We start from the raw sequence: 23,362 nt of genomic DNA, 5'->3' as shown, positions 1-23,362 counted from the left end.
ATTAAAATAGAATTAAAATAAATAATTAAATTAATTTATTTAAAATTGATTGGATAAAATGAACCAATTCAATTAAATTAAATTACACATCTTAAATTAAATTAAATTAAATTATTAATGAGGCTAACGTGCATGGCGGACCAGTGCTTCAGAAGGCCACTGTCCCACCATAATGTTGTGGATTACGGAAAAATATTGTGTTTGACTATATTACTCTGAGTCACGGTCACGTCATAACTGAGCAACTTTTTTAGGGATCCAACTACGAAAACGGCAAAACCCATTTTTTTGATCAGATGTCAATGTTTTCTATGGAACAGCTGATTTTTTTCTTGCCATTTCCAATTTGGTAATATGCTTGCCCGCAGGTTTGCACGCTGTAACGATCAAGTAAAGTTGACGCTCTTTAAAGCATATTGTCAAACTTTTTACACGTGCAGCCTGTGGGTAAGCTTTACACAGAGATCCTATAACACCTTAAGGGTGCAGTACAATAACATCCTCAGGATGCTGCTGAAGCTGCCGAAGCACTGCAGTGCATCAGCCATGTTTGCCGAGGCGCGGGCGGATGACTTTTTCGCTATTAGGCGGAAAAGAATTGCCTCGATGCTAAGGCGGGTGCGCGGCAGCAGCAACAGTATGCTGAGGGTGTCAGCGGAGCGCCTGGACTGCCCGCTAACCAAGTACTGGGTGGAGGTTGTCATTGGCAGGGCCAGGTAGTGAATAAAAATATCTACTACTTGCCCCTGTCAGTCAAACACTTATTTTTATTTTATTTTTCAAATTATTTGTTGTTTTCTTTATTTATAATTAACATGTAACACTAACATAGCCTTTAAAGTTTGTACAACAACTAACATTTTTTATGGACACAATGTCTGAAATAAACATTTTTAATTTTAATTTTAATATAATAAAAATGTAGGTACCATAGTCTACATATAGCGAATAGTATATAGTGAATATGTAGGTACCTACATATTCGCCTCTCAAAATACGGTCAGACATAGCAAAACCAATCTATATGTAGAGATCTTGCTACTTTGGTTCGAACACTCGCTTCGCTCCTACACCACTTTACCTATACAACCACCCACTCATTTCAGTTTGGCAGCGGCCCAATGCTTTGTTCTACTGATTTATACCTATCGGAAGTTTGAATGAAATTCAATGTCACTTCTGTTTGATTTTAATGGAGCTGGAATTTGGCTGGATCATTTTAGGCAACATGCAAAGCCTCTCAAAGGCTTAACCCTCCCTAAAGGGGCCCACTGACTATCCGTCCGCCGGACGATATCGGCCTGTCAGTTAGAACAAAAATTTGACAGTTCCGAACAACTAACAGGCCGATATCGTCCGGCGGACTGATAGTCAGTGGGCCCCTTTAATCTGAACGCATCTGTAATCTGGATAGCAAGTAAAGTAGATAGATATTAAAAGAGTAGTCCATTTCCCAGTAAAGGCGTATTGGCGGGTCGCACGCAATAATTATGTGACGAAACACGCTATAAGAGCATTGCTAACCTAAATAAACCTGGATATTAGAAACAAGCAGTCGTACGATTGAGAATGTCCTAAGTATTTGGAGATGGGTTACTGTCCTTCTCTGTATACTCTGGTCAAACAAAATGGCCGCCTGAAGGAATGACGTCAGCAAGGCCACGCCTTCTCGGTCGATACAGCCTTAAACACTGGTATGGAAGGTTAGAATTAGAACTTCATAGTAAGTAAGTAACTAAGTAATTTATTTATTGTAAACTGTGTAGGTACATAGGATTATAATAGCGCTTATTATTACCTATTGTATAAATTTTTGATTATTAACTATTTCTCGGAGAAATTGCAAGCAAGACATGATTTAATTAAGACCAAAATAATAATGAAGGAAATTTGTAGCAGACGAAAGTAAAATCTTACTTGCTTTTGCATTTTCATGATTATAACTACTGGACCGATCGTCTTTTTACGAATAGAGTAAAAACTGGACCTTATTACTAAAACTCCACTGTCCGTTTGTCCATCTGTCTTTCTGCAATGTCTGTCCGTCTGTATTTCACTAGCCTGCATCTCATGAACCGTGATAGTTAGACAGTTGAAATTTTCCCAGATGATGTATTTCTGTTGACGCTATAACAACAAATACTTACACGCGTTGGTGTGGTGAAAAGTTTTGTGTTTCACTCGGAGGCAAAGTTTGTATAACCCTCGTGCCTTGCGACCCTCACATCGCTCAAGATTCCACTTCTCGAACCACTGGTGGTTTAATTTTAGAATCTCGGGTATCAATATTAGTACGAGCATTTAAACAACAACTGTACCCTTGTAAAACAAGTAACTATTAAGTGAGGCTGTCATACAACAAACGTGATTTTTTTTCCGTTTTTTTGCGTAATGGTACGGAACCCCTCGTGCGCGAGTCCGACTCGCACTCGCACTTGGCCGGTTTTTTTTATTGAATTGAAATATATTAATATTTGGACAAAATATTTCTTCAGCTTTCTAAGCTTAAGCCCCGAAGACACATTGGAATTAGGAGAAGAGAAAAAGTCACAGGCCGATCCCCACCTGAGCGAAGCCGCGGTCACAGCTAGTATTTCTAAAAGACTACTCAGACTAGGTATACTGTATATCATACGATTCATACGCCCCTTGTTTAGGCTACGGTTATTGATTTACAAATTAACTGTGAAAGTGATATGGACTGGATATCAGATAAGCCGCGAAAGCGTCTGAGATAACATGAGTGGACAATTTGGCAAACTCAGAGTAATACTGAATTATAGAGCTTTTACAAGCTTTTATTTAACATGTAATTTAAATTAGACCCACTTCTCAATTTTGATTGAACTGAGACTTCACATACATATGTAAGTTGGGTGACAATGCCATATTATGGTACCATCGAGCTGATCTGATGATGGACACAGGAGGTGGCCATAGAAACTCTGTGATAAAACAACGCCAACATCTCAGGCGTTTTGTACACATAATTAATGTCATTACCGGGTCTAACGCGTTTAAATTTCATTATTTTACCTTTTTTCCGACGTTTCACCTAGGTTGCACTAGCTGTGGTCACGGGTCACGGAAGACTGACGTCTTGCTGACGTCCCAGCAAAATGTCAATTGAGATTTTGGTAAACAACACTAAAGTACTCGACATTAGTTTATATAAATAAATTTATCTAGCTACCCGTTTCTGTTTAATTTATTGTCCACGACACGACACGCAACACTAACAATATCCTCACACTGGTCCGAATATTTATAGATCCCTTAATCGCGATCTTAATCTAGATTTAATCTCGTTAGACCCGGTAATGACATTAATTACAAATAGAATCTTGTCAAGTTGTCAGGCTTTACAAAGCTACAAGCTTTATTATCAGGTCATGAAAGCTCTGTATGTTAACTAAACTACATCTATTCTATTATCTGAAGTGGAGTGTTTAGACTCAGAAACCTTTCAGTGTCACCATGCCCGCCGCGAAGGACGCAGATGAGGTGAGAAATAAATAAGTTAATTATTCATTTATAATTCATAGTCATAGTCATAGTTTTAGTTTTTTATTGAGTGAAGCAATCGATATTGTTTGATCGTCATTAATATCAGTCTAAATAAAGTGTGTGCGTGTAATATTTACGAGCGATTGAAGTAAAACTTCTTTGACGATGACGTTTATCGCTATGTTGGCACTTTGGCGTGTGTCCTATTCTGCGTTTGTCACTACGAGCGTTACTTCCATCAGAAAATAAATCTGAGTTACCCTCTAGCCGCGCCTAAAATAGTACATTTCGATGCTTGTGCGGAAAGTATGTCACTTCACGAGTACAGAGATATCTTGCCACGATCCGTAGGCGAGTGGCAAGACTCGGGACGAGTGAAGAATGACATTTCCGCACCAACAAGTAAGGAATAAAAACTTTGGAAACTTAAAACGCCTCTTTAGTAGGTAGTAAAAGTAAGAAAAACGCCTCTTCTTTGACAGGAGTTTCGGCAGCTTTCCTACCTCTACCTTCCATAGCTATTCCGTTCCATTCAGACTACTTGTTAAGAACGGTTTTTCAATATTCAATATTAAAAAATAAACGTGTTATAATGATGATGAGGTAAGTAATTAAATTATGAAATATGTATATTTTTCGTATTCTTACATTAACAGTAGGTTTTTATGTTGATTTTATGTGATTACGACGTTGAAAGGAAACTAATATTAACACTCATCAATAAGTAGTCATGAATTGGAACTATAAATTTAAAAAAATTGAAAAGTAAAAAGCACTAGTTCGCGAAAACCAACTTTCCGCACGCTAAACAGCTACGTAAAGTAGCACTTTTTGAGCACAGTTGCTCATTTTCTATAAAAAGATTTACTTCAAAATATAATTGTGCCAGAAAGAAAATAAAATAGGGAGTTCAAAGTTTAAGCTCATTGTAGGCTAATTATTTGGGTATCAAACAATATAAAACATTACGCTGTAATCTTTATATGAGTGTATGGGTAATTTTAAGGACGACTCACGTTAGAACGGTCCGGGACCTGGCCGAGGCGTCCGACACAGATCGTTTTCTACGATGGGTGATCGCCGATCATGTGATGCTTTCTATAGACAACGAAGTGTCGAACGTGTCGGCCCGGATCCGGACCGTACTTACAGCGTGAGTCGTCCTTAAGGCGGTTCCCTGAGCCAGAAGGTGAAAAATCTTATATGATCATGTTATTCTAAGAGGCGTTGATATTCATAGACGTGGAAAAAATATATGTAGTTCTTGACTATATTATCTTTAATAACATAGCTTACGATACACGAATTATGACACTTCGCTCGATACAACTAATTCCCAAAGTAACCTCTAACTCGGACTTTTAATCAAACTTTACTCGGTTATTTATTATGCGATACTCGCCTTAAACATGTCATTTTGCTCCCTTGTGACACAATCTACTATTTTTATCACGCAAAAATTATCTAAAACTCTGAAACCGTGAAAGCCAAAATTTTATCAAAATAGAATTATAGATGAAGTAACCTTTCAGGTTTACATAAACTTCAACTTCGTAATAGAATTATCAGTATGTTCCATTAGTATTCAGTTTTAGCAAAGATCTATATAACTGCGTATAAGATGAATAAAGTCTAAGGAAAAAACGTGCCTCGGAAATCAAGAAAATTTGATACTCGCACAGATGGCGCTACCACCAATACCAACCTTTGGCCAAAGCTCGTTACGATGGCGTTGACGGTTTTGTTTGTTATTTACCAATTTTAACACATCAGTGAAAGAACATGAGTCAAAATTATACATAAAAATAATAAATACAAATAAAAAAGTCATTTATAAGTTATATATATATATATATACTTTTTTGATATTTTTATTTATAGTTTTAATCGTGTGTCGATAGATGGCAGTAAATTTACTGTGACTACAAAATTTACTATGACAGTACCCCTCTATCCTATATATTCTCTTTAGTTTCAGTGTATAATTCTGAGCAATTCATCCTCACTTCGAACTATCAAATACAGTGAGCAACAAAAACTAAGCATTCATCATAGCTCTTATTACCTCGTCGATAGAGTTGAATATTACATTATATCTGAGCTGCGAACTGTACTTACTGAACAGTTGGGAACTCAGTACTATGTACTGGGACTGTCGTGTTATAGTGGGTGCTTCCACGAATAAAGCCTGAGATGGGCCGTATGCGTGTTTGCCAATGTTATTGGAGTTGGTTGGTGTTATATAAAAACATAGAGTAACTTATACTAGATCGGTACTGTCATAGTAAATTTTGTAACCCCAGTAAATTCACTGCCACCTGTCGACACACTTTAAAACTAAAAATGAAGATTTATAAAAATACGATAGAATGTATTTAAATATAGATAAATGATTATTTTTTTGCATTAATTATTGTTATGATTTTGACCCATGTTCTTTCACTGATATGCGTTAAAATTGTTAAATAACAAACGAAACCGTCAACGCCATCTATACGACTGTAGGCCAAAACTAGTAGCGCCCTCTGAACGAGAATCAAATTTTCTTGATTTTCGAGGCACGTTTTTTCCTTAGACTGTATCCATATATTACGGAGTTATATCTATCTTTGATAAAAACAAACAGGATACTTGACGAATGAGTATGAGTTTGCGGCGCTTGCAATGGAAACGTGGTCCCGTGGTCTTCTGACACCAAGGATTTTGTCAAAGAAGTGTCGGTTAGGCTGATAGGCATCTCAGGCGATCATAGGGCTGGCGCTTTCTTTGCCCAGAGGTTAAGCCTGGCGGTGCAGAGGGGCAACGCCGCTAGTGTTCTTGCGACCATGCCGGAAGGTGATTTGGGGGAAGTCTTTTATATTTAGTTGTTAGTTTTAGTTTTAAGCTGTATTTTTGTATTAGCGTAAGTTTAATTGACAATTCATGTGTATCATTTAATGGAAATATTAATGCAAATAAAAGAAATGATTGAACAGGATACTGATTTAAAGATAAAGATATATTTTTTAAGAACGTCAAATAAAGCTACACGGGCTCTAACCGTATACCACTACTCGAGAAGATAGATAGATAGATAAAACGTTTATTTGGATGCTGCAAGAATAAAGAAACTCACATACATACATACAAACATGAACGCTGAAAACAATACACCTTTTTTTGGGCAGTCGTGTAAAAACACACAATTTTATAAATAGGTACATTGCGATCATAACAAAACTAAAATACTTATGTACTAAATTAATTTAACAAAAAATTTGCTTAAACGCGAAATAGTTATTTACGATACAAGTGCGGAAAAGAGGAAAGTCGAAACGAGTGGCGATAAATTAAAACACGACCGCAGGGAGTGTTTTAAATCGACACGAGTTGCGAATTACCTATTCGCACGCGTATCGTACAACGTTTTACAGTACATATGGCCCTTTAAACTTTCGACATATGCACGAAAAGTGCTCTTTTACGCACTAGTGCGAGAAAGTAGCACCATATGTACTGTAAAATTTGTTTTTATTAATTAGCTGTACGCTGTGTGCATTGCAGCAACAACAAAAGGGTTCCGACTCAGCTATACGCTCCACTCTATTAAGCAAAGCACTGATATTCTGCCGGAACCCAGATCACGTTACAGTTGGGTAAATATGACGGTGATAAGTATACGGTACTGTAAAAAGTGTGTAGTTTAGTGGTGTTAGAAAGTTCCGAAATAAAATACATAAATAAGGTCTCAATCCTTCCTCATTTAGGAGGAAAGTATCCAATATAATATAGGACCAGCAAGAAACTCGGCGGGACACATCTTTATAAAACATTACATCTTATAATTTTATCATGCATTCAATTTAAAAATAAATACTATTTAAATTACTATAAAGTAAGGGAATAATTGGAAAACCAAAAAGAAGGTGGGCTGATGACATAAAAGACATAGCAGGAAACAATTGGATGTATAAAGGCAAAGACAGGGAAACATGGCATAAGATGGAGGAGGCCTTTACCCAATAAGGGGTCCATATTTCATTTGAACTTATAATATATAAACTAATCATACTAACATTAACCCTAGGGAAAAAGAAACTAACAAACAAAATAACAACACGTCAGAATTGTAATTACCGTTTTTATGTGAAATATGGAATAAATGGCTTTATTAGTATTATTATTAAATTACTATAAAATTCATGAAATAAAACTATGAAAACGGATTATATCGCGTATATTGAATTTATAATACATCCCGACGTTTCGAACCCTAGTGTTGGATGATGTTGGACATTCTGAGTATAATATGTTTTGAAAAGATGTGTCCCGCCGAGTTTGTTGCCGGTCCCATATTGGGATACCCTCCTACAATTTAGGAGGGAATTAAATCTTCTCGGGTCCGTGGTGTAGGGTTGGAGCCGGCGTAGTTTTTATCGCGTATATATATATATATCATTACTTGAAAATAATTGTAGTGTATAACTAGCCTTATGAACCGATTTTGCATGTAAGTACAACCAGCCTTAAAGTTTATAGTCTATGATTGTTCATTATTTAAGTATGTGGGTATTTTTGCACTTTGTAATTCTTCCTCAGTCACCCGTTGACCACGAATGCTGTAAAGGGTTCGAAACGTCGGGATGTATTATAAATTCAATATACGCGATATAATCCGTTTTCATAGTTTTATTTCATGAGTAACTATCGCGGAACCGAAGACAATATTACTATAAAATTCATGAAATAACATACATAACCTACTTTTCTTTATAGAAATTTGATTCAAACTGTTACATTATACTTTTTAGTAAAATTAGCTTCCGCCCACGACACGACTTTATGTGCATCGGATTAATACATAGTACTTACATCCATAGTAATTTCACACCTTTCAAAGCGCCTTCATAAAACATTATACCACCTATCCTTTCAGGAATCAAATCATCAAAATAGGTTCAGAGATTTAAGCGTGTAGAGGTTACATACAGACAGACAGACAGACAAACAGTTACGTTAGCAGGGTTAGAAAAGAGCAGGACTTATCGCGTAATATTTACTGGAAAGTTTCACGACGATCTCTATACCAATCTCTGTTTTCAACCTAAATAAATAGTTATTTGTTATACAAGGGTGCAAAGTTGTATTTTACCCGCGAGTGTAGAATTGAAACACGAGCAAGCGAAAGGATTCTATAGGTGAACCACGAGCGAAGCGAGTGGTTCTAAAATAGAATCCTGAGCGTAGCGAGTGTTTTTAACACACGAGAAGTAAAATACATTTGCACCCGTGTGTAACACAAACTTTTCCCCTCACTATAGCGAGGAAAGTGCAACATCCACAGGCGTTAGATCATCTTCATCAACTGGAATCACTCATTTTTTACGATATTATAACAAAAAACTCTGGAAATTCTGTACTTTTACGTGAGAAGTTTTTAAGTAAAATTTTTGTTGACAATGTTGACATTTCTGACGTATGAAATGTCAATGATGCGTTTTGAAATTGCATCGACTTAACTTGTGCGTTCGGAATTATATTTAACATAATTATTAAAAAACAAACGTTTATTATGGAATTTTAAGGTTTATGACTTAAAATCATTAAATAAAGCCAAATCTGGTATTTTTTATTAGATTCTCAAACCATTTATTTAATGATAATTAATATCGAACGAACCATTATTATGAGCGGTTTACGTTTTGTTATCTGTCAAGCTACTTAAACACGCTCCATCCAAGGTCAAATTACTTTCCCCACTAGTGGATAAAATGCGTTTTTCCCCGCTTGTATTGATGGATAAAAGACAACTTTCCGAGCTAGTGAGGGGAAAATTCTATTATGTCCTCAGCACTCAGTATTCTCAGCTATATAACCAAATAACAAAAACCCTTATCTTTTATGAACAGAAGACCACCTTTATTATTTATTTAAACGTGATATATTTAATCTCAATGACATAAGTCGGTGAAAACACCCAACCCAACCCAACCCACGCTTAATACATAACCAACACATAGACATTATATAGCGGCGCGGATCGATACTGGACACCTATCTCACTCTAACGTCTCTCCTCTCTGTCTACAAGGCTTTGACGCAATTAGCCTATCGTCGTTTTAGTTACTAGTTGTGAACCTTATTATAAAGGAATAAGGTATGTCTATGATCAATTGGGGCATTTTCTATGAAAAGGGACCTTATTGTCGATAGCGCTTACGCCGCACAGCGTCGTATTTATATCGGAGCATCGTTAATAATGGCGTTAGCGCCATCGACAATATGGTCCCTTTTTATAGAAAATACCACAATTTAGTAATGTATGTACTAGTTGAAATATGGGTTCAGGTCTTTGTCACAGTGACAATTGAAATTCCTTTGTTGTTTCTTTATTGTATTTTAAATGGGTTTCGTGGTAAATAATTCAATTTAAGTATCTAAGGTTAAAGGTGGAATGATTATGAGGTACCTACTCTTTGAAAGGGTTTCGTGTTTTTTAGGGTTCCGTACTCAAAGGGTAAAAACGGGACCCTATTACTAAGACTCCGCTGTCCGTCTGTCTGTCACCAGGCTGTATCTCATGATACGTATGTATTTCTGTTGCCGCTATAACAACAAATACTAAAAAGTACGGAACCCTCGGTGCGCGAGTCCGACTCGCACTTGGCCGGTTTTTTATTGGATAGGTAAGTCATTGTGGACTGGGAATAGATTTGCGGGAAGCGAGTAGATACTAGATACTCCTTAGCCGTTCGCATAGCTGCTATACTTTCAGACAAAGCTGGAATTTAGTTTAGTGCGAATTAGTGGCAGACTTGGAGGGTTTAGTCAGAGTAACAACGTGAGGTACCTAACGTATATCAATAATTCAATTTAGAGGTTAAAGATGGTATTATTATGGCTTATTCGTATTTAAGGCTCCTTTTAACTAAATAGATTCCTCTAAGTTTACATATTTCATCAATCAAATGAACTAGTCTTAGTTTGCTCTTAACCCTCTCAGCGCTACTAATTACGACACAATGTCGTTTTGCGTCTACGAAGCACTTTCGCTGCTACGATAGTAGCTCAGCGGTGAATGTGTTAATTATATACTAAATCATTATCTTATTAAAAACTTTTCGTGTACATTCATAGAAGTTTTACGTCTAATAATGACACTTCCACACTGTTAATACAAAGTACATGCAGTTAGCTTGGTCTGACTAGACGCCGTAGCTTCAGCGTAGCGGGTCTACGCCGTACGTCGTAGCAACGATTACATCACAATATAAAATAAAAAAAAATCATTTGTTTCAGACATGGTCCATATTTTGTTAGTTGTATCAATACAAGTATCAGAATTGGTTAAAAATGAGTTACCAGGGTTTGCCCAGGGTTAACCGGTTAAACTTGGAGTTACCATGGTAACCAGTACAATTTGACACTGGGTTATCGGTTTAACCGGTTAACGCCGGGTTAGTGGGGTGGTGCAAGTGGCGCTTAAGAATATAAAAGGGCCTATTCCACTTGTATGTAGTGAACGGTGTGACCTGGCAACTATATGGCTAATAATTTAGTACAAATTTATGAAAAAAAGTGGACATATTTGTTCACCACCTACGACGCCTTTGTTTGTGGTGGAATATTACAAAGAACATATCGACAGTGGACATTTCAAATGTCGTAAGGGACATTTTGTCGTAAGTACATTACGTATGACTCTGAGAAATTGTCAAACATTAAACCTTTTGGTGAATCACTCTTTCTAAATGCCACTTTTACTCGTACTTTAAGTACAAATTTTATAAAAAGATAAAGATATATTTATTTTGCAAAAATGTAGTGGTAAACATAGTTGGACAGTAGGTAATTTAAAGTGCGTACATTTTACTTAATATTCTATATATGCTAAATGGTGGCTAAATGTTATTATTATTACTTATTTAGCAAGTTAAATTTAGCTATATCTAAAGCAGCATTTCCCAAACTATGGGTCGCGACCCATTGGTGGGTCCCGAGCGAATATTGAGTGGGCCTTACTTCTACAAAATCTGAGCGCTACCAATAATGTTTTATGCCCATTTTTAAGACGGCCAAGAGTTGGGCCACAAAAACTTGGCAGCTTTTATCAGGGGGGTCGGAGCCCAGTCAACTTTGCGAACCACCGGTCTAAAGCATGCCTAGCGACTCATGTCGACAAAAGATCCCAGTTATCGCCAAGTTTATACGACAAAGATAACCGATAAATTATTTCAGCATTTTCAACCCTTATCGCATGTTCACAATATCGGGTCACATCTTCAAAGTACACTCACGGGCAATAAAAAGAGATTTTCTAGAAATAAACTGCACGACCTGATCCCACCTTCCCCTTTCCATCATCGGACATCCAGGCGCGGGGAGCGTATGCACCCGTTCGTGGTCCACATTCCATTCGTTCGGACGTAACGTTTTGCCTCCACCTTTTTGGTACGCACGGCTAAGGAATGGAATGCGCTCCCGCCATCTGTATTCCCTGATCAATATGACCTCGGTCTCTTTAAAACAAGAATGAATAGGCTGTTACTGAACCGGTGAGCTCCATCTTAGGCCCTGTCTTCACTTTCCATCAGGTGTGACTAGGGCCAATCGCCGATCAGTTTTTTCGTAGAAAATGACAAAAAAGCCTTCTCGCGAAATTTCAAATTTCACAACTAAAAAAATATTAAATAGATTAATAACGGGTCACTCACGTATTTTAAGTCGAAAACGCTCGACATGTTTCACTCCGTACCGAGGAGCGTCATCAGGAGCTTGCGTCGACGGTGACGGACCGGCGCAGACATGTTATATGGCCCGTTATTAATGTTTAATATGTCTGTCTCACGGAAGTTTTGTTATTAAAAAAAATATTAGTTCCGATACAAACTTTCATGTTCGTTCAACCTCGGGGAAGAATTTAGAAAAACGCTGAACTTCCTTTTCATGCATTATGAAGTTGTGTGTTAAGGGTAACACATGTGCGTTGTCGTTCTTTAAGGGTTTAGTTATGAGTATGAGTTCACGTGAAACTACGCCGTTCGCTTTTTAATTACCTAATTGTTTGTTAATTATGACATGTATTTTTATAATAATTCAAAATTTATTAAAAACAGATATAGAACTACCTAACCCTTTCCCAATTGAAACAAAAGACGGTTCATGAAATTAAGTATGATTCACGATTTACGTAAAAAACAAATTCTACTCGCACCCTAAGAACTTAATTGTCAGGCATTAAGGTTATGTAAGTTAAATATAAACGAAGCATTACATAAATTTCTATTTACGAAAACATTGCGAATCAAGAAAGATTAAAGCGCAATGAATGTAAGCTTAAAAGTGGTTATTTAGTCAATTCCAACTCGGATAAGTCAGATAAAGAGGATGGAATTAATCTGCAAAAGTAGGTCGAATTAAACACGCCTTCGTGATTCCAAGATTCAAGCTTTCTTAATCTCGCCTTTGAGTTGAGACAGGAGAGATTGTATTATGCCAATGGCGACGAGTCAAAGAATGTTTGAGATTTTTTTTACGATTTTCTTTTGTGTAAAAACCTTCGTATTTATTTTCTTGGTCTTTATTATTTACCACTTGTGGATTAATTTAATAACAATTAATATTAATTAAACAGTTTTTACATTGTTAATTTATTAATTAGTCGTTTTAATTTATGTAATAGAAGGTTTAATTGATAATATGTATGTACAGTCTAAGGCAAAAATATCGATCCAGATAAATGGACTTTTTTCTTTTAAATGTTGCCAGTACAAAACTTTAAAAAACCGTGCAAGGCTGATGCTTGGGGGTGCTACTACACTATATTAACTTAATCGCGTCGAATGAAGCTGTTCACATAATTTCGATCGAACTTCACTTGGTAAGTTCGTTTGATCTTCAATTGGTTTAGGTTACAACCCCTCCCCCCCACACAAAATAGAGTTGTTTATAGAAAAGTAGGTTTAGGTTAGGTTAGAATTGCAACCCCCCAGAAATAAACTGCTTTCACCACGCGCGAATTTATCACATTGCCCGGCTAGAAGTAGGGAAGTATTCATACTGCCCAGTCCAAGTGATAACTTCAAGCTATCTCAAACCTTGATGGACCACGGGCCGTCGGGTACGGACCGAAATTTATCACTTTGCCCGACGCTCATGGGCATTATTCATAATGACTGGTCATTATTTATACTGCCCGGTTAATCAAGTTACCCGTAACATATGCATTTCTTCGCCTTAATCTATTGCAATAAGGTATATTTTATTTGTCAAGCCTTTTCCGACAGTAAAAAAAGCGGCAAAAAAATGTTGGCGCACAGCGCTTAACTCCCATAGAAAATTTTAATTTCGCGCCTTATTTAAGTTATTGGACAGACTATACCTATGAACTCGACTGTACGTACTAAGTGCTTACTTATTTAGACATAAAAAAATCCATCGTTTTTACTCACAACAGAACAAAGGTAGTTTACTTGATTTTTTTAGGATTCATCCTTCTACGGAAAAAGTTTTCACTTAACATAAATTCATACCTACGCATTCACATTTTACATTTGCTAAAAACAACCACCTACCTAAACGCAAAATTCTTATTAGACAATTTTTTTAAATGAACATAGGTAGATACCGGAATTAACTGATATTAAATGACGATTAAATAATGTTTTTTTTTTATCATTTAATCCAGATAACATTGATCCATAATTAAAACATACAAAACTTGCAATAAAAAAAAAATAAGATTAAGTATAAAAGATAGATTATGTAATTATAATTTTTGACGTGTAATATGTAATAATATTATTAATAAATGAGTATGAGTATGGATTATTAGCGGGTCTATCGCAAAAAATGTGTTCAAAAGGCGAGTTTAAAATTTTATTGCAGAATTAGCTGCTTTAAATATATAGGTACTGAAAATGCGCTTGCATTTAATTTTTCCTACTCAAACCGACCACCATATTAAAATCACGTCTCGCTAACCAAATCATCCATGAAAACGTAAAATTCCAAACACCAAAACTTACAAACTCTTTACAGATAAAAATGAGGATCCTTTCCACCCTCATACTGGGCGTTTTACTACCCCTAGCGGCGCTCGCCGACCAATCAGAGCTCGAGCTGTCCGAGGACCAGCCAATCAGCGAGCAGCTATTCGGCGAGGGAAAGAGGCAGATAGAGACGCCGGAGGTGGTTCTGCAGTTGAAATATGACCGGGGGGAACTGAATAGGATATATTTGGCGCAGTTTCGCAAGAAAAAAGAACGCTGGGCGCCGTCAGTGCCTGCCACAGACAATCTGTGTTCGGACCTGTGCCACTCAGGTTTTTTTGTTTTTTTTTTTGTTTTGTGGTTTCGGTTTAGTGATGTGAGTGCTTATTATGTTTGTGGAATATTGTTTTGGATTATGGAAATAGTAAGTTACCTAAGTGGTGTTTTTATGTTAGTCTTTTCGGAAAGAGAGGAGTTGTGGAATTTATTGGACCCCATACATTCCACGAGTCTTCTCTTTCCGAGCAAACTATATGCTTATTATTTAATTTGTTTGTAAATAAAAATTAATGAATAGAGAAACTATAAAATATATTAACACTTAAAAACTTTAAACAGTAAAAAGCTTCTATAACTCACCAAAAATAAATATATTCATTATTAACTGAAAAACAAATGTCACGAATATTTTGTTATAAAAATTGTACTTCCTTAGTAAAACATAATTATGAAGTTGATTCATTTGGGCATATACTTACATATTCTAATAAGGGTAGTTTAGGATATGTGGTCGTTTAAAAAATACACACTACATATATCGACAATTTGCCGCCACCAGTAGTTAACTGTAAGTCCCTGGCGGTTTTCAAACTACGTTGCAAGGCTTATTTACTGGACCTCCAAAAGGAAGTAACGTACACTTTTGGTTGAGTGACCTGCTCAATAGATATTTAAATTTAGCACTTTAGTTAGCACTTTTTTATCCACTGCGCATTGCTCGGTTTTGCTATCATGTCCTATATGTAATAGTGTAAATGTTTATACTGTCCTTAGCTAGATACAATTACGGCGGTGGCAGAATAACAGCGTCCGTTGCTGAAAACCTTTGGGGCTGCTGTGCCCCGAAGCCTTTTTGGCACAGACATCAGCTGAGCCACCTTCCCTTTCAATTAGTTTGTAAGCATTATCATGTACTTTTATTATGTACCTATGTTACAACTTCTTGAATAAACGTCTTTTATTATTATTATTATTATATGAAGGAATTTCGAGATATAATAAGCTATTGACAAAACGGTTAACTAACAAGGTATTTGTAAAAAAAACATTGTTTCTAAACCTTAATAAAGGTGTAATTTAAATTTTCTTCTTAGTTACTAATTTTTCATTTATTGTGAAGCACATATTAAATATATTAAAACGAGTCAATTAAATTTTTAAGTTTTTTATAAATTAATACAGCACGCAATTTGTTTGTGTTCAAAACGTCGCATTTACTGACGTGAAATCATAACTATAACAAAGCCGCTCGGAAAAAAGACAAAAATTAATTGCACTCTATAGAGGTAAATTAAAAAAATATTTTAACCCGTATCATGACACTGAAATCTATTTACGCATCGGTTCAATTTGCTGAAATTAAAAATACACACTGTATTCAATCTATACTTATTAGAGGCTACTTTTTGAGATAATTACCGTCATTCGACCCTTAATTGAGATAATAAGTAAGTAAGTAAGTAAATATTCTTTATTGCACCAAATTTATACATTTTACATAGTGCAAAGAGCTAAATATGGAGACTATTAAACACAAACACACATACTACAATCACTACTTATACATATAAGTATTAAAACAAAACCTAACACAAATAAATATACAATACATATATATATATAATATATACAATATATAAAATGTAAAATGGCAACTTAAGGCAAAGATAGAAAGTATAGTTTTAGCTGATTTTTGAATATGGGGAGAGATTTAGCTAATCTTAATTCTACTGGTAAAGCATTCCACAGCCGAACAGCCCGGAAGGTAAAAGAGCTATTATAAAATTTAGAAGTAGATGAGGGAGGAGCAAGAATATGATGTTAGTAGTTCTCAAGCCACCCGAATCACCAGTCGTATAAGATTTATTTTTTTATTTTATTTATTAATTACAGCCACATCGTATGTATTGCATATGTTGCATTAAAATTGTGTCAAGGTACTTCACCTGATACAGTACGACAATTAAGGAGTACATAACGTTGACTAAGTATTATAGGACTGGGAATGAGATCTTAAACTATACATAAAAAGAAAAATTACATTTTTAGAACAATTAACTAATATATGTATCCATTATTTACAATTTTACGGCAATCCTTACAAATAAATAAATACAAATACTAATTCCCTAGACCCATATAGTGGGAAGATTTGCTGACTATGGATGAGGTCTTGGTGGCTCAGTTGGCAGAGCGCTGGAGTATCTATCCAGAGGCCGTGAGTTCAAGTCTCACCCAAGGCAGTAATTTTTCCACTTTTAAATTTATTCTAAGACAAATACTAATGGTTTACTACTACTATTTTCGTTTTGGCAATATCTTAGATTTAAATGTGGGTAGATGGTCATGAAAGATGTCAATGAAATTATTGCGAGTAGTAAGACTATTGTAACTCGAGCATATTCGTACCACGGGGGCCTGCAGACCAATGTTTGTCCTGGTAACTGGTATAGAAAAGGGTTTAGCAATAGGCCGTCGTGGGTAGTTGTGGGGTGTTTACGTTTAGAGTCATTCTATTCTTATTGCACCAGGACATTACGTTAGTTAGGTCGCTTTGGAGCATTCTGACATCCGACTCGCAAGACACTGATTTATAGAGTAGAAGTAGTAGTAGTGGTAGTAAATCACTTTATTGTACAAAAAAAATTGTTAACATGAAATTCATATAAGTACAATAAAGTAAGCATAGAGTAACTTATACTAGAGCGGTGCTGTCATAGTAAATTTTGTAACCCCAGTAAATTCACTGCCATCTGTCGACACACTTTAAAACTAAAAATGAAGATTTATAAAAATACGATAGAATGTATTTAAATATAGATAAATGATTTTTTTTATTTGCATTAATTATTTTTATGATTTTGACCCATGTTCTTTCACTGATATGCGTTAAAATTGTTAAATAACAAACGAAACCGTCAAACGCCATCTATACGACTGTAGGCCAAAACTAGTAGCGCCCACTGAACGAGAATCAAATTTTCTGGATTTTCGAGGCACGTGTTTTCCTTAGACTGTATCCATCTATTACGGAGATATCTATCTTTGAAGTAAGTAAGTGAAGTAAGTTTAAGTATATTAGAAATAGACGTGCCCCTCAGAATATGAAGGTACTTTCTAACAGGATTTAGCTTGCCCACAAAGTAAAACATTTCTATTATTGTATTTGTATTGTATTCATTTAATTCAAGCAGCATGGCTCATAAAAGCTTTGAAACATAAATATCTATTAAAATTAAAATACAAACTTAAAAATTAAAATATGTATTACTAAAATATTAACTAAGTTACTGGAAACATGTCAAAAATAAAAGAATAAAAATTAACTAATAAATAAAACATGAATATTATGAATGTCTAAAATGGCTCGTGAAAGAAAACTTCTGTCCCGAAAAAAACCGACGTAAAAGAATGTGACGGCTCTTTTTTTTAACAATAGGTACCTGAATATACAATGTAGGCCGGATAACCATATTAACGTTCACCATAGATTTCGGATCATCAACGTTGCAACGTTGGTTATTAGGTTCACCTAGCTAGGCGATAAACATTTATTTTACAATAGATAAAGCTATTAATATGAGTTTAGATTTTAAAGTAAATAAAGGTGTGTAACATCAAAGATAGATATAACTCCGTAATAGATGGATACAGTCTAAGGAAAAAACGTGCCTCGAAAATCACGAAAATTTGAGTCTCGATCAGAACGGCGTTGACGGTTTCGTTTGTTATTTATAATTTTAACGCATACCAGTGAAAGAACATGGGTCAAAATCATATAAAAATAATTAATGCAAATAAAAAAATCATTTATCCATATTTAAATACATTTTAACGTATTTTTATAAATCTTAATTTTTAGTTTTAAAGTATGTAGATAGATGGCAGTGAATTTATAGTGGTTACAAAATTTACTATGACAGTACCGCTCTATCTTATTATATCCTCTTTGGTAACATGTTTGAACTTGATTTTACTGTGTATTTCTGTAAATATCGTATCGTTGTTGTTATGAAACAATTTAATTTATCAATGGAAAACAATAATAAACATAGAAGTCTCAAATATCCTCAGACGACTGGGGTCTCGCATCATAATGATGATTTTTTTCTGTGTACAGGACTGGGCGGGCTTCCCTGCGGCGAAACATGCGCAGACATGATCCCAGTGGGCCTCAAGTCCCACCTGATGGAAGACCCACAAGAAAACATGACACATGCTGAATATGGCGAACCTCGTGTGGCCGTGTGTCCTACACTGTGCCAATACGGACTGGGTAAGTACCAGCCTAGTGACCCACACAACATAACAGATGCAGAATACGGGGAGCCTCGTGTGTCTGTTCCCTACACTGTGCCAATATGGCCTGGTTAAACCAGCCTAGTGGGCCTCAAGGTCCACCTTATGGAAGACACACACGACAACACATAGTCAACAACACAGATGGGGGACTTGACTTCCGGTTCGAACGCCATCTTGATAGTAGCCTCGTGATTAATTCCTTTGTTTTATGCTCATTAATATGTTTAAAGTGTAATATCGATAGCTATATTATACAGTAATCTAATGTGGTAGTGTGCAGTGAATGGAGAATTAATCTCAAAGCGTGTTTAACCACCATTTTGGAGTCAACGGCCGGTAGTCCACGTGCTTCTCGTAAAATCCAGCTATCGGTTTTACGAGACAACTACAACAACCACCAAACAACGTCGTGCTCTAAGAGCATTTTTTTTGTTCCTACCCTTTTACATGACATTGGCTACGGGCAACACCGCCCTCAAGTCCATCAAGAAGAAAAAAAAACATCACAGATGCAGAGTACGGGGAGCCTCATGTCGCTGTGAGCCTAACACTGTGTCAATATGGATTGGATACGCACCGTCGACGTCAACGCTGCAACAATAATGCTGCAGTCGCCATCCGAATGTAAGGTCTATGTGGAGAAGACCGTCTATAAGGGAAGACCATACATTACTCTCGTCGCTTTTAATTCTTGCGTTTGTACACAGACTTCATTTACAGAAGATCGGTACAACAGAAGGAATGAAGCCCTTTCTGACTGTGTTTGAGCGACGTACCTATCCCTGCAATATATTTGATATGCTGGACCAAAGATAATAGATGGATACAGTCTAAGGAAAAAACGTGCGTCGAAAATCACGAAAATTTGATTCTCGATCAGATGGCGCCACTAGTTTTGGCCTACACTCGTATAGAGGGCGTTGACTGTTGAGTTTGTTATTTATAATTTTAACGCATACCAGTGAAAGAACATGGGTCAAAATCATATAAAAATAATTAATGCAAATAAAAAAATCATTTATCCATATTTAAATACATTTTATCGTATTTTTATAAATATTTATTTTTAGTTTTAAAGTGTGTCGACAGATGGCAGTGAATTTACTGGGGTTACAAAATTTACTATGACAGTACCGCTCTAGTATAAGTTACTCTATGGCTGGACTACTCCACATTGACTTTATTAACTCTTAGCCTTAATTAACCAAAACCCAAAGTAATAAGACCCTACGCCGACAATCTGTTAAGAATGAAGGAAATAGTTGGATGTGGGTAATGCATGATCACGTACTGAAGATCCTCGAGAAGTAATGGTCGTTTGGTTTACCTATATGATTTATTTATTTAAACTTTTTTTTCTTCTACTACCTAGCGTTATCCCGGCCTTTGCCAGGGTTAGCTTTCCTACTTGCCTTTCTCCACTTTCTTCACTTTATTTATTTTGAACTTTATTGTACAAAATATATACAATAATGTACAAATGGCGGACTTAATGCCACATGGCTTTCTCTACCATTCAACCATAGAGCCAAACAGAGACACAATTGGTGCAGAGAAAAAAAAAGATCAATGAATTAAAAGAAAAGCAAATAAATAGGTATACTTATAAACTATAAATATAATACACACATACATACATACATATAAATTTACATAATATTGATGAATATTATTCAATAGCAAATGGTTGCGTAACATCCGCTTGAAAGAAAACTTACTTGGAGCTTGTCTGATACGTAGAGGGAGTGAATGATAAAGACGACTATATAGCCTGACGGCGAAGGAATTAGTCATAAATCCAGTGCGGTGAGAGAGTATGCTGAGTTTGAGAATGCGGGAGGTACGCAGCTCCCTAGCTATATGATCATGACAATGAAACTCCCACTAGATCTCCAGATTTGTTTGTCATCTTTGTGATTAAAATGCAATTTTGTCGAACAGGTAGCCTACCTGCTATATACATCTGATCATGACAATGAAACTCCCACTCGATCTCTCGATCGATTTAACAGATTTGTTTGTCATCTTTGTGATTAAAATGCAATTTTGTCGAACAGGTAGCCTACCTGCTATACACCTCTGATCATGACAATGAAACTCTCACTCGATCTCTCGATCGATTTAACAGATTTGTTTGTCATCTTTGTGATTTAAATGCAATTTTGTCGAACAGGTAGCCCGCTGTGTGCGTGCAGCAGTGGGGAGCTGCCGGTAGCTTGGGACGTCATCTGTGCTGCTTTCTGCTCCGACAAATATGAGCTCAGAGGTGAGGTTTTTCACAATATGAGAACTATACATGTATTGTCCTACTATTTACTTAACAGCCATCGGTTGCTTGGTTATCGTCTGCATGGCTTTTGGCGATGACAAGATTGACAAGTGTAAACTTAAAGGCGAGAAGGCGAGATCCGTAACAACTTGAGATGGGGAGAACTATAATTTAGCTGATTATCTTGTTTCTAGTACCTATATCTTTTCAGTAACTAGAGGTTAGAGCATGATTAAATGCCTCGGTCATGTGCAGATCTAGAATGACCATCGTAAGACACCAATTTATAACTTCTTAGTTTGCCTGTTGTGTGATGACTTGAGTCTGTAGCGATCCCCTTTTAATTTAAATCGTCACAAACATAAAAATAGCACAGATTCACAACATACCTATGTGTAATTGTGTGCAATTAGAATATTAAGTGTAAGGTAAGGTGGGGCCATACTAACATTATTTATTTTGCTCGGGGCAAGACAAACAGTATGAGGATTCCATACAAGTGATAGTCTTACCCCGGTGATAGTCTTACCTTAAATCTTTTGAGAAATCACATCATTAATTGTTTTGTTTAGGTTGTCCAGCCTGTCCCACCGACTTCACGACAGCTACTGCCGCTGCAGCAGGCCGTTCTGTGGCAACTGCCTTCGTGTTGTCAACAACCGAGGGCTGGTCGGCGTGGTGCAACGTGCAATGCCGGCAGGGGCACGGCGGGGCCGCTTGCAATTGCGACCGGGCGCCCTTCCAGTAACCAACAACGAACCAGTACCCATGAGGATAACAACCGACGCCATCGTTAAATACACACTTCGCCAGGGAAGCGGTGACCAGCCGTAACCAACCTTCCGTAAGACCAACCTTCAATAAGAGTAACCAACAACTGTAACATTTACCTCTAGTTTCACAATCGATCGTCTGTGAAAATGAATAGGGATACGTTTGGGTTTATAAGTTTTCGCTATCGCTGCCTGAAAAATCTCGCGCTCGGTGCATGGCCCGCTTTGTCAGCTCAATCATCAACGGAGTTCGTATATGGCATCGTATATTCATGTAGCCAAAAGCCCATAAGTTACGGAACCAATCCTTGGAATTCTTTGTTTTGATTTTTATTGAATATTGAACCGTTTAAGGTTGATTGTCCCAACATATGCAAGCTTTACCTTTGTGCTATTTATGACCTATTACCTTTTTACTTAATTAAAACAAGATTAGTATATATTTGAGGACGTTCACTTATACGTTTTCAACACATGCAATTTTTTTAGGTGCTTGATGAAATTATGTGCAATATATTTTTATTTTTTAATAAGTATTATATACATATTTTAAATATAGGTAAAAATAATAACTTTTTTGTTCGTTATATTAAGTACCTACCAAACGAAAAAAAGGTGCATTGGATCGAGGACCATTTGTTTTTTATTTTACTTTTTATCATATTTTGCGTTATACAGATGTTTTATTTTATTTTTAACAACTTTATATAAGATATGTTTTATTATTGATGATAATGTAGGTAATTATAAGAACTAAGCAAACTATATTTTTCATGATCAGTACTCGTTGACATATTAAAATGTATTTTTTAATCATATTAAACCTAAATTAATCATTAAAAACTGTAATTTTAATAAATGTAACCACTAGAGTAAGAATAACGCTAAGCAACATTATTCATTTAATTGTATGATAATATGAATAAAAAATACTGTGTGAAAGACAATATAAATTAATAAATTATAAAGAATAACGTAATAATACGTTTATTCGTAATGTAACTTAGATGTTGTGTTTTAACCATTATTTTATTAAATGTTTACTTTCATTTTGGTTTTTTAATTTGTTTATTTATAATTTGTAATCCTACCAGTCAATTAAGACATTGAGTTGACTCCCTAAATTCTTCAATTTTAATAATTCGTAATGGCGGAGTTGCCGTAAGTAGATGTCGTTGTGTGTAGGCCGTGTTAAAAAAAGTATTTTTCATATTTTTGATTGATTTTTAAAACAATTGGGTAATTAGAACCAATAGATAATT

At 35.9% G+C, this 23,362-nt stretch overlaps 1 protein-coding gene across 1 annotated transcript; it reads left to right on the top strand.

Annotated features, from left to right (window-relative positions):
- Positions 1-3,486: 3,486 nt before the first annotated feature.
- Positions 3,487-22,867, top strand: LOC134752949 (uncharacterized). The gene is made up of 5 exons (XM_063688728.1): positions 3,487-3,504; positions 14,527-14,809; positions 18,877-19,036; positions 21,236-21,324; positions 21,900-22,867. The coding sequence occupies exons 2-5, from the start codon at positions 14,533-14,535 to the stop codon at positions 22,073-22,075; spliced, it is 702 nt and encodes a 233-aa protein (XP_063544798.1). The 5' UTR covers positions 3,487-3,504; positions 14,527-14,532; the 3' UTR covers positions 22,076-22,867.
- The last annotated feature ends 495 nt before the right edge of the window (positions 22,868-23,362 follow it).

The sequence above is a fragment of the Cydia strobilella genome, chromosome 25, assembly GCF_947568885.1.
Source record: "Cydia strobilella chromosome 25, ilCydStro3.1, whole genome shotgun sequence".
Taxonomy (NCBI): Eukaryota; Metazoa; Arthropoda; class Insecta; order Lepidoptera; family Tortricidae; genus Cydia; species Cydia strobilella.
This window is presented reverse-complemented; position numbering and strand designations above follow the sequence as displayed.